This window comes from Phascolarctos cinereus, unplaced genomic scaffold (genome assembly GCF_003287225.1).
Source record: "Phascolarctos cinereus isolate Bilbo 61053 unplaced genomic scaffold, phaCin_HiC Scaffold_5;HRSCAF=322, whole genome shotgun sequence".
In the NCBI taxonomy this organism is placed as follows: Eukaryota; Metazoa; Chordata; class Mammalia; order Diprotodontia; family Phascolarctidae; genus Phascolarctos; species Phascolarctos cinereus.
The window spans coordinates 125,025,774-125,039,075 of NW_027555958.1; the positions used below are offsets into that span (position 1 = coordinate 125,025,774).

The following is a 13,302-nucleotide window of genomic DNA, read 5'->3' on the forward strand; positions in this document are numbered from 1 at the left end:
TCTGTCAGAGAATAGGCATTTAATAAATGTTTATTGAATAAATGTTTATTGAGTGAATGAATTTTGGGGGACAGCTAGGTAGCACAGTGAATAGAGCTCTGGCCTTGCAATCAGGAGGACCTGAGTTCAAATCCAGCCTTAGACACTCAACACTTAGTGGTTGTGTGAACCTGGGCAAGTCACTTAACCCCCATCACCTCACCCCCCCCCCAAAAAAAATTTTAAAAAAAAAAGAATGAATGAATTTTGGACAAGTCACTTAACCTCTATGGTTCTCAGTTTCTTTATTTGTAGAGTGAAGGGATTATCATAAATTATCTCTGATATAAAATTACATAATCTAATGCTATTTTGTTTTGCTTAACTATACTTATTGGTTACAAGGGATATGTGTGTGACCTGGGGAATCAGTAGGTGATGAAAGTGATATCAAAAAAAGAAGAAAAAAAGATCATTGGTGAAGCATTAAAAAAAATACACAGAAGAAAGTTCAGAAAGGGACATAGAAAAGCAGAACAGTTTTACCACTATATATTAACTTTAATATGTACAAAAAAGGGCATATAACAGAAGTTGACAATTTCTTTTTTTCCTGTTTTTTTGTTTATTGAAATGTTAATGTTTGTTAAGGTTATAATACAAAAAAAGAAACAAAAAAATAAATTCTATGATCTAGTCCCAGAGATGTGGGCAATCTCAAGAGGAAAGATGATTTATCCCATTCTGGTCCTGATGTATATTCCGATGGGCTCTCTGGAAATCCAGAGCCACCTAGAGTGCTAGAGTGCTGGGTTTTCTTGGAACCATTACAAATTGAGTGCAGGAGGATAATGAAAAGGAGAAGGAGGGAAGAGAGAAGAGTAAGGGATACCTCACATGTATCAAGATTAATAAGAGAGAAGTGTGATAATAATGCTGGATTTGGAGCTAGAGAACAGACCTGGGTTCAGATTCAAACTGCCGATTACTACCTGGTATGATCTTAGGTAAATCATTTAATCTCTCTGAGTCTCAGTTTCCTGATCTAGGAAATGAGGGGTTTGGATTAGATGATCCCTTCTAGCTGTAAATCTGTGATCTAATTGTATGATCAAAGTAATTTAAACAGAATGTGCTTTACATAATAAGGAGACAAGGTGGTATAGTAGATAGGATACTGGACTTCAAGGAAGAAAGACCTGGGTTCAAACCTTGCCTCAGATACTTACTAGCTGTGTGACCCTGGGCAAGTCACTTAGCCTTTCTGTGTCTCATTTCCTTATCTATAAAGTGAAAATTTTGGACTCCAAGGCTCCTTGCAACTCTAAATCTATAATCCTGTGATCCCATTTCAACTACTGACACATTCATGGGATTTCTAATTCTCTACACTAAGTGCATATTCCAGGTGGGTGCACTAGGCCAGAACACCATGATGTCAGGGACTTGTTAGAGGGGATGGCTGTGGAATGGGTCAGCATTTTCACCAGAGCAAACATTTGGGAATTTACAGCAGGTGTCTGAGGAGCTCTAACCACACTCTACATTTATTTCTCTGTCCAGGAGGGAACTACAGTGAAAAGTGATAGTTAGCTGAGTATCCTCAGGGGGACATTGAAACAGAACATACTATAACAATAATACAGCTTTTAATAGGCATCAAAATAGAACATAGAATAGGAATAATATTGAGAACGCAAGCTGAAGAAGAGTCCAGAGTTTTCATCATTTGAGGCTTATACATTTAAGAAGCTGGTTCAGGGAACTGGAAAGTTTCACAGGTAAATAATAAATGGGATGAAAAATTAATAGCCTTGAGGAATTGAGATTATTCCCTTTGAGGATTAAAAAAAACAAATAAGAGGGCTGCTTTCAACAATTTCAGAAAAGGCTGTTTGAAGAAAAAGACATTATTTTTCATCTCCTTTTGAGAAAGAAATATTTGGGCGTGCTTGTCCCCAGGCTGTCTATTATTAGAACCTTTCTCAGAAAAAGAGAAGAAATCCACCAGGTCCATCAGGTGGCAGAATTGCTGTCAAATTTCCAGGTGAGCTAAAGGAGAGTTTGGGAACAAGCTCCAAGGTACTGGACTAGCTGGACAGCAATAAATCTTACTCCCCTGGGAGAATAAGGAAAGGGAGTGCATTATAGCCAGGGAAATATAACAGAAGCCCCATGTTTCAAAAAGGTGAGATCAGAGACAGGAGGGGATTGCCCACCCACTGGTTAGGAATCTGTCTGATCTGATTCTAATCTGACTAAAATTTTTCCTACACAGATGACATATATAAAAATGTTAGAAGGAGCCTTATGGGTGTTGCCATAGATTCTGCAGAAAGTCTGGAAGGGGTGTTTACTTCTAAGGAGAAAGTCTCCAAAGCAGACTTTTAAGGCACTTTGCCTCCCAAATATCTAGTGAATGAGTTACCAAGATTTTGCGTCATGATTTACATACTAGATTCCAAAAGAATTTCTGAACTCCTCGGTTAGTTATAAAATAAACAAATCTGTAGTTCTCTTCAGTTATTCTTTGAAACATCCCTAGCATTTGAAGAGTGGTGGCTCAAGTATGTTCTTATGCCAGTGCGGCTAGACTAAAGAAACACTCTTCAAGCTTTCTGGAACCTCTGTCTAGATATAGTTACAATGGAATCTGATCCTAATCCACCTTTTTGAAACCTATTTGTAAAATGTTGCTAAAAGAATCTAACATTCATTTCAGTTGCTGCAAAGAGTAATAGTGAGGCATTTTTCAGATAGGTAAATGAGGAATAATGGCAGAGAAAAAAACAACATGAGATCCCAAAAAGTAAGTTGAACTCTGAGTAAAGGAGAAACCAGTAACTGTCCTGGAGAAGAGAGAAATAATAAAACATAGCTCTTCCCTGATGGCAGAGAGGTAGAGAGCTATTTCTATAGACTGTTCTATAAATTGTGGGGTGAAGCTACCGTACTAGATCGTAAATCTAGAGCTGGAAGAAGCCTAGTCAGAGGCCACCTAGTCCAATTTACAGATGAGAGAACTGAATGAAGCCCAGGGAAGTTAATTGATTCATCCAAGGTCTCAGGGGTGGAAAGTATCAGGAGAGATTCGAACCCAGATCCTCTGATGCCAGAGTCAGTGCTCTTACCAATGTACCAGACTAATATTTTGCTTAATCATTTCTTATCTGGGGGAGAAAGGAGCCCAGAGGATTTGGCCACGAGATCTGATTCAATACAGAACTCGAATAGGCAATGACTGCAGTGCAAAGGCATAAATATTTTAAAATATGAACAAATATTTAAAGTGAACAAATATGCTAATACCCATAACAAATCATATACATGCAATTCATCATCACGGCAAAGAATCAACATAAATCCTGTAACTGTTGGTGCTACTTACCCCAGAGAGTATTTTATATCTCTTAAGAGTGCTTCTTTTCACAGGGTCTTCTGTTTGTAAATCCAGTGTTGATTCCACCATTATTCTGCTTGTTTTGAGAACAGTCAGTAGCTATGTCTCTTTCCCTCTGTTGTCTAACAGAGAATGCTACAAGGCAGATCTACGGCATCAACTTGTGAGGATCTGTGGAGGACTGAGGCCCTGCAGTGATTGGGCAATCTAAAAGTATTTTTTTTAAAAAGTAATTACACATGACTGTCAAAAGATGAAAGTCCAGTTTTAATGTACTGTAGATAGCCCCATCATGTGTACAATAACCAGATGTCACTACGTTCTGTTCTACATGTGCTGTTCTCTTAAGAATGAAAGAAATAGCTTAAATTACACCTGTTTCAGTGTTTTCTATTCTCCTACAAATCTAAAATACAGCAAAAACAACGATGATAACCATCTCAATTTCTTTCAAATCAGCAACAGTCCTGGCATAGAAGCAATCTGCTAAAGTTAATTTTCTTATGAAGGGAAATATTGTTTCTTAAATAAAGAAAATGCTCAAATTTAGGAAGTTTTGCATGGCTTTGGATACCTCTAAGAGGTCTTCTAATCTAGGCTCCTAATCAATCTCAAACAAGTGTTTATGCTGCTCTTTAAAGTAAGTAACAACTTCTGACACAAGAATTCAGTGTCTCATATAATACCCAATCAGGAAGTCTTCAAATTCAGCCTAAATCGCTAAGGCTATTACAAACATTCACTCCCTTAAGAATATGCACATTAAAAACTATTTTCCTTTATGACTTGTGAATAAAGGCAGATGCCTTTATTCCTGTCCTTGGTTCCCCATCTAGGTATGCCAATTTCCCTTATTTCTCACCAAGGGCATTGAATCTTCTTCACTTAACACAAGCCGTGCCCCTTTTCTCAAATTCACTCCGCCCTTACCTTTTCCTTCTCTGACAGTCCCTAGCTTCTATCAAAGTTCAATTCCAATGCCACTTCCTACCAGAAGTCTTTCCAGTTCTCATTCCATGGTGAGTGCCTCTTCCCATCTGGAATTCCTATTTAACAGCGAGGAGTAAAGTTTCTTTGGGCTAGAACAAGGACATCTGCCTATGAAAGATCCCGGAAAGCTGTTAGTGGGTGGGGCAGGTAGAGACAATGCCTTGCCTCTGGGGCCTCTTTTTTTTTTCTTGCATTTTTTTTCTCCTACATTGGTGATTAAGAGAAACTTCATATTTTCAAAGTTTGCATTCTCCCAAATCCTAGGCTATTTGGGAACTATCGGGCAAATAATCTTTCCTGCTTTTAGATAACTTATTCTACAGAAATAAAAATTTAGGAAATATTTGAAACAGTCATCCTAAACTAAAAGGAGATTTTTTGATCCCCTTACCAGAAAGAGTTATGGAGAGGAAAGACTGAGACCTGAAGGACACCAGCTAGCTGGAAACACCTTGTTTTTTGTTTTAAGGAGCTTGGAATCTGGGGCTTTATAGAAATGAAGTGAAGCCTCAAAGCTGATACTTACAAGGAACAAAACTGGGTTGCTGCAGCTTTTCCCCTAAGGGGAAATTCTCAGATACCTGAGAATTATTAAACCAGCAGGGAACAAGACCATTTAGTAAAGATTATGAGAACAGTGTCAGAGTAAGTAACCCACAGACAGCAGAATCCCTACAGATGAGCTGCCCGTCCACGTGTTTGCCTTGATTACATTCCCATGGGACAGCCTTGGCCACACAAGATCCCTGCATGTATGCCTTTCCACTTGTGCTCTCTATGTTCACCCACTCTTCCTATTGATTCTAAATGTAGCTAGATGGGGAAGACTCATGAGGGAAACGTTTTGTTGCTATTTTTCTTAGTATGACATTTCATTAAATGCCTTTATTTTGAGATTCATCTCTTCTGGCTTACTATTAAAGGCAAACACGTTGGTGGTGAGTTGTGAACTATAATTTTATTAGTGTGGACCAACAGAGGATTCCAGACTGGCTAATTGTTCTTTGGAAGACTGCTCCCTGGGAGTTTTTATTTTTTAATTTTTAAAAATTAATTAATTTATTCCACAAGATTTTGAGTTCCAAGTTTTCTCCCCATCTCATCCCTCCCCCTCAACCCCAAGATGGCATGCATTCTGAATACCCCTTCTTCTAATATCCTCCCTTCTATCTCTCCCCCCCCTTCTCTTACCCCCTTCCCCTTCAATTTTCCCGTAGGGTAGGATAGATTTCTATACCCTATTTCCTGTATATCTTCTTTCCCAGTTGCATGTGAAAACAATTTTTTTTAACTTTTGTTTTTAAAACTTTGGGTTCTAAATTTTCTCCCTTCCTCCCTCCCCACCCACTCTCATTGAGAAGGCAAGCAACTTGATACAGGTTCTACATGTGTAGTCATACAAAACACTTCCATAGTAATCATGTTGAGAAAAACTAAGTATATTTCCCTTCATCCTATCCCACCTCCCATTTATTCTATTCTCTCTTTTGACCTGTTCTCCTTTAGAAGTGTTTGCTTCTGATCACCCCCTTCCCCAATCTGCCCTGCCTTCTATAATCCTCCTGCTCTCTTGTCTCCTTCCCCCCTCCCCATTTTCCTGTAGGGTAAGATAGATTTCCATACCCAATTGAGTGTGTATGTTATTCTCTCCTTAAGCCAAATCCAGTGAGAATAAGATTCACTCATTCCCTCTCACCTTGCCCCATTTCCCCTCCACTGTAAAAGCCTTTTCTTGTCTGTTCTATGTGAGATAATTTATCCCATTCTACCTTTCCTTTTCTCCTTCTCTCTGTATAATCCTCTCTCACCCCTTAATTTTATTCTCATGATAGTCACCCCTTCATCTTCAACTCACCCTGTGCCCTCTATCTATCTATCTATCTATCTATCTATCTATCTATCTATCTATCTATCTATATCTACCTATATCTATATCTATCAGTCTATATCTATATCTATATATACATACATATAATTTTTTTCCCTCCAACTACTCTAATACTGACAAAGGACTCATGAGTTACAAATATCATCCTCCCATGCAGGAATGTAAACAGTTCAACCTTAATAAGTCTCTTATGATTTCTCTTTCCTATTTACCTCTTCATGTTTCTCTTGAGTCTTGTATCTGAAAGTCAAATTTTTTATTCAGCTATGGTCTTTTCATCAGGAATGCTTGAAAGTCTTCTATTTCATGAATATCCATTTTTTCCCCTGAAAGATTATGTTCAGTTTTGCTGGGTAGGTGATTCTTGGTTGCAATCCTATCTCCTTTGCCCTCTGGAATACTATATCCCAAGCCCTGCAGTCCCTTAATGTAGAAGCTTTTAAATCTTTTGTTATCCTGATTGTGTTTCCACAATACTTGAATTGTTTCTTTCTGGCTGCTTGCAATATTTTCTCCTTGACCTGGGAACTCTGGAATTTGGCTACAATATTCCTAAGAGTTTTCCTTTGGGAATCTCTTTCAGGAGATGATTGGTGGATTCTTTCAATTTCTGTTTTGCCCTCTGGTTCTAAAATATCAGGGCAGTTTTCCTTGATAATTTCTTGAAAGATGATATCTAGGCTCTTTTTTTGATCATGACTTTCAGATAGTCCAATAATTTTTAAATTCTCTCTCCTGGATCTATTATCCAGGTCAGTTGTTTTTCCAATGAGATATTTCACATTGTTTTCTGTTTTTTTTTTCATTCTTTTGGTTTTGTTTTACAGTGTCTTGATTTCTCATAAAGTCACTAGCTTCCAATTGCTCCATTCTAATTTTTAAGGAAGTATTTTCTTCAGTAAGCTTTTGGACTCCTTTTCCATTTGGCCAATTTTGCTTTTTAAGGCATTCTTTTCCTCTTTGGAGTTTTGGACCTCTTTTGCCATTTGGGTTAGGCTATTTTTTAAGGTGTTATTTTCTTTAGTATTTTGGGGGGGTCTCCTTTAGCAAGCTGTTGACTTGCTTTTCATGATTTTCTTGCATCATTCTCAGTTTTTCCTCTACTTCTCTTACCTGCTTCTCAAAATCCTTTTTGAGCTCTTCCATGGCCTGGAACCAATTCATATTTTCCTTGGAGGCTTTGGAGATAGGAGCTTTGACTTTTTTGTCTACTTCTGGTTGTCTGTTTTGATCTTTGTCACCAAAGTAAGAGTCTGTGGTCTGACTCTTTCTGCTGCTTGCTCATGAGCTCAGCCAATTACTTGAGTTTTAAACTCTTGTTAAGGTAGGGGTCTGCTTCCAGTGTGGAGAATGTACTGTCCCAAGCTTCAGGGGTCTTGTGCACCTGTTTTCAGAGATGCTTTTAGGGACCTGTAAGTTTTCAGTTCTTCCAAGGTGCTATGATCAAGGGTGGGGTGTTTACTCCTTTCCTGGCCTGTGCTCTGGTCTATGAGTGACAGCACTCTTTTCTGTCTTGGAACTGTGAGGAGGATTCTCTCTATACAGCCACTACAAGCTCTACTACGCCAGGACTCCTCCTTGCCCAGGACCGCCACCCAGAACTGTGACCCAGATCCAAGCACAGACAAAGCATGAGAATCCTGCACCAGCAAAGAGAGCCCTGCAATCCCCCTCTGATTATCCACTTGATTTCCCTTCAGTCTGTGGGCCAGAAGCTCTGGAGGCAACCGCCACCCTGGGGCTATGCTCAGGGATGGCTGGGACCCACTTGTCTCTCTCACTGCAAACACAGACTTTTACTACTGACCTTCTAAGTTGTCTTTGGTGGTCATGGATTGAGAAGTCTGGAAACCACCACAGCTGCCCGTGATTCAGTCCTCTGAGGGCTGTTCCAGGTTCACTGAGGCCTGAGTGCCCATGCCAAACTGTGTTCCTCTCCCAGCTCAGTGCCAAATACGTTTCTGATCAACTATCCAGGCTGTCTTGGGCTGGAAATTTGTTTCACTCTGTCTTTGTGTGGGTTCTGCTGCTTTATAATTTGTTTAAAGCCATTTTTTACAGGTATTTGGAGGGGCTTGGGGGAGAGCTCAAGCAAGTCACTGCTTTTAGTCAGCCATCTTGGCTCCATTCCCCCCCACACACCCTAGGACTTTTGGAAAGTGTCCCTGGAGTGCTACAATATATACACTTAGATGTGTATCTACTGTTTCCCCAGATAGAATGTATGATCCTTGAAAGTGTTTGGAATTCCTCAACCCTGAGGTCCTAAGATCCTCCTAAGACAGTAATCCCTCCCCTCCATTAAGCACTTTGACTGGAGGTCAATAAATGTGGAGTCAAGGCTAAAAGATAGCATCTAAGGATGAGTTTATACACTTATGTAAGTTTTTTAAAAGCCTTGGGGGCAACATTATAGGCTGTGGAAAAGTGCTTAGCCACTTTCCTTTTGGGGAGGTACAGTAATAGGGACAGGATGTCAGGTAATTTGGGGGCAAATTTGGGGGAGGCCTCCCTCAAGAGAGAATTAGTGGGATAATCCTATTGTTGAATAAAATACAGATTGCCATCACCCACAAATGCACCATGTTTCTGTCCAGGAATTGTAAAATCCCTTCATCTAACCATGATTTATTTACTTTCCACCTCCTACTGGCTTCCCAACCCAAATCCTGCTCTTTGTCCATCATATAATCTCTAATTCCCCATCTAAATTCACCCCTGTACTAGCCACTTGCTCCTCTTTTCTCCATCTTTACCCTTTGGTGAACCAGTTCAGCTCTACACTGTCCTCTTCTCTTGAGTCCCTGGCCCTCTTATCAAACTACCAATTGTGCCCTGCTTGCCTCAGTCTTGGATGAGTCCCACTGTTCTCTGCCTTGAACAAAGGCATCCCATGCTGCTTGAACAAAGGTAAAGAAAATCACACAACTATTCTGACTGGGTCTACTACAAATTGATGTTACTCAACCTCTCAAACTCTCACTGCTGCTAGACAGTCCTATACATCCTTTTATCAATTTACTATCTCACTCTCCAGGGGCCATCTCCAGTTGTCCTGATCTATATCTTGCCATTGGACCCAAAGAAAATGAGGTTGGTGGCTTTCCACAACCCTCTCTCACTTAAATTCAATTCGCTTGCAGTTACGGCATCACGTTCCTGATGTTATGGTATTCTTCAAGAATGAAAGACAAACAACAGTAATCTCATTCTCCATAGCAGCTCTTCCAAACCTTTTCATACTTCCTCAAACCACCCATGGTTCCCTCTTCCCCTGCCCTCTCAGCTAAATATCATACTTCATATTTTACAGAAAAAGTAAGGCCATTCATCATGAACTCCTCTTTCCTGTCTTCCTCATCTCATATCACTCAGGTACCTTCTGACACAATCTCTTTCCCCCATCTCACACACATGAAGAGGTGGCTTTACCCCATACCAAGGCAAATTCCTCCTCCACTCAAATGATCTCATTCCATCTCATTTTTTCCGACAGATTGCACATGACAATATCCCTATTCTTTTATTTATCTTCAATCTCTCCCTGTCTACTGGCTTCTTCCCTACTATCTATAAACATCTCCATCCTCAAAAAAACCCCTCACCTGATTCTTCAATTCCTGCTAACTATACTGCTATTTGTAGCTAAACTTCTAGAGATGGCCATCTGTTAAGTACCTTCACTTTTTCTCCTCCCATTCCCTTCTTAACCCTTAAAATGCAGCTTCTGACTGAATAATTCCACCAAAACTTCTAGATCTGAAGTTACTGCTGATCTTTTTATTGTCATATCCAATGGCCTTTTCCCAATCCTCACTCTTCTTGACCTTAGCAGGCTTTAACACTATTAATCATTCCCTTCTTCTAGATGCTCTTCTCTCCCTCAATTTTCAGTATATCCCTCTCTCCTGGTTCTCTTCCTACCTATCTGACCACTGCTTTTTAGGCTTCTTTGCTGGACCCTAATCCAGGTCACACCCTATAAACTATAGGTATCCCACAGGGTTCTGTCCTGGGCTTTCTTTCTATATACTATTTCGCTTGGTAAACTCATCAGTTCCCATGCATTTAAGTATCATCTCTATGCTAATGAATCTTAAATTTATCTATCCTACCCTCATTTCTCTGTTGACTCCCAGTTTTGTATCTCCAACTGCCTTTCAGACATCTCAAACTGGATGTCCAGTAGATATTTTAAACTCAATATGTGCAAAACAGAACTCACTATCTTTCTCCCTAACCTGCTCCCCCCCCACCAAAAAAATTACATATTACTGTCAAGAGTGCCACCATTCTTCCAGTCCCCTAGCCTCACAACCTAGATGCCACTCTGGATTCCTTATTATCTCTCACTCCTGATATTCAATCTTTTGCCAAGGCCTATTAATTTACCTTGGAAACCTCTCTTCAGTATGTTCCTTTCTCTCCTCTGATATTCACATCACCCAATGCATGACTCATTGGGGATCATTCCTGGACTGACAGGAGCCAAGTAGGGGAGGGGCAATCCCAAACAGCTAGAAACTGCAAGCTGTTATAGGGTATCTATGACATTTCAAGGAATAGTGAACCTGAGAATACCTAGTAAACACAAACACACACACACACACACACACACACACACACACACACACACATACACACCCCACCCATCTTAGTCGATAAGTCACTGATAGCCATGCTCATGCCTACCATATTACCTAGTATAGGAGAAACTAAAAATGCAACTCTAAGCTACAATTTAGTAACTTTAACATAACTAAGGAAAATGGGGGGGAGCTGGAGAAACCTCAAGACACTTCTCCATCTTGATAGATCAAAGATGTCTAACATCATGCATGCACGCTACCTTACCAAATATGGAAAGGACAGAGGAGATACCAGATAACAGGTTGCTAAGGTCCCTGTCAGTTCTAAAATTCTAAGATACTAGGTAACTCAGAGAAACCATAATCCTCCAGATCCTTAGGAAAATGCTGATTTTTTTTTGAGATATAAATGATGAACAAGCTATCTCGTGGATGAAGCTGCATGTCATATAGTTAAAATCCTAAAAAGAAATTTCAGTTGTTCCTAATCTCTCTATCACTAACCTGCTTTTAACACTCTCCTTGTTCTAGTGATTCTCCTACCTCAAATCCAAATCTCAGTCCTTTTTCTGTTATCTAAATCTTGGATTTACTCCTTCTGGGTCATTGTATCCTTAGATACTTGCTGCCCTTGTTTATTCCATTTGATCTAGACTTTGAAACATAGGAACACATCATCTATTATCACTTATGCCTAGGAAGGCCACTCCTCATTTACCTGAACTTTGGGTTCCTCCTTCCTCAGACTTTAAGCACCCCATTTTTGTCTTCAAATCCCATGTCCAGGACACTGTTTCCTGTATATTAAGTCCTAGACATCTATACATTTGGAGATAGCTTCCCCGAAGTCCCCTGGGCAAAATCTGTAGGGGACCAGAAACCCAAAGTGTCATGAGATCAATAAAATATTGGTCCATTTTTTTTTTTTGAGAGAGTAGCTGAAGTCTGCTTCTGATAACTTCATTGGGTTCCAGGAGCTTGTGATTACTTTCAACCTTACCACCACCATCTCATTATCTGCTTGGCAAGACCTTGATGTTGTTTCTGACTCTCTCAAAGAACCACCTCTGGACACTTCTCCAATACCACCAAAGACACTTAGATTCACAAGCCTAGCCTTTCTGTTAACATATTCAATAGTCAATACCCCTCTCCTCATACTTTGGGGTATGAGATAAAGGAAAAAGAGCACTGGCTACAAGATCAAAGGACCTGGATTCAAATCCTCACTCAGATGTTTATGGCCTGGGTGATTTTAGGCAAGTCAAACTTTCCTGGTACTCAGTATCCTCATCTGTGAAATGAGGGCTGGTTGGACTAGACAGGCTCTGAGGTTTCTCTGAGTCATAAATCTATGATCTTATGATCCCAAGATAACTTCTCAAATCCCCTCCAATGCTAAACATATTTTGTGAAGTCATTTTTAAATTACCTGGGCTCCACACACCACCGCTACATTCCACATTGAATCATATTGACTGAACGAAGTGTGTTTCTTGAACAAAGAAAACTTTGGTTTCTGGATTCCTCTCCTAGGCCACAAAAATTGCTCTTGTATTAATTACCCTCAACATAGCAAGCTGCCTACTTATATTGAGTCACCAGAATTTCTATTGTTGACCTTGAGCCTCTCAAATGTGCCATTTCTCCAGTTATTTCCCTGTAACAGAAGAAACTGGCACTATTGATAACTCCTAAGCTGCTGTAGCCTGGATCACTGACAAGAGACTCAGGTTGGAGCATGGGCACAGAATAGAATATAACCCTGTGGTGGTGATGGGGTATGGGTCTAAACCAAGATCTTTGCCCCTCACCCCAAAAAGAATTTCGGTCCCATTTGTCTATGGCCCCAGAAAACACTTGAACCCTATTTGAATTTTTACCTGATCAAGGAAGTCTAGCGGTCCCCAGAAGTTATTCTTATTCTTATTCCTATCAACTGGCTCTTCCTTATTGCCCAGGCCCTATCTCCTAGTTCTTTGTCACCCTAATTAAGATTACTGGCCTAATAGCCCTGGGTTATATTTCCCATCAGTGATCTTACCCAAGCCTCATTCGACCTCCCAGACACTCCCATCAGGATTCTCCCAGGACCCTTCCTGCAGTCACCCCAGCTTCAAGATCCTACTCCCAATCCCTCCGGCAGTCACCCCAAACTACTTGGCCGTATATAAGATCCATCCTGGTCGCCATTTAGAGGCTGAGACTTCCTCATGCCCACTCATCACAAATGTTCAGATTTCTAGAGAGTCTGGCCCATATGGTTCATCTTTAATAAACCTTGTCTTTTACTGAAAGAAGGCTTGGGTCTAATTATTTTGGGCAGGGCCCACGCATCATGGTTTTGGCATCCCAGCACCCCTAATATCTAAACCTCAACAGTGGCAAGACAGAAACCCTAGACACCGATGTGAAGCTGCTGCTAAGGGCTATGTAAAAGGGAAATCACCCTAAGA

The 13,302-nt window shown here is 40.2% G+C and overlaps 1 protein-coding gene across 1 annotated transcript in view; it reads right to left on the reverse strand.

Moving 5' to 3' along the window:
- Nucleotides 1-4,485, reverse strand: part of ENPP3 (ectonucleotide pyrophosphatase/phosphodiesterase 3) — a 119,155-nt gene extending 114,670 nt beyond the window's left edge. Inside the window, 2 exon segments of the mRNA XM_078155130.1 lie at nucleotides 3,368-3,586; nucleotides 4,310-4,485. Of these exon segments, the coding sequence (XP_078011256.1) occupies nucleotides 3,368-3,448 (81 nt within the window). The 5' untranslated portion in view covers nucleotides 3,449-3,586; nucleotides 4,310-4,485.
- Nucleotides 4,486-13,302: the final 8,817 nt, after the last annotated feature.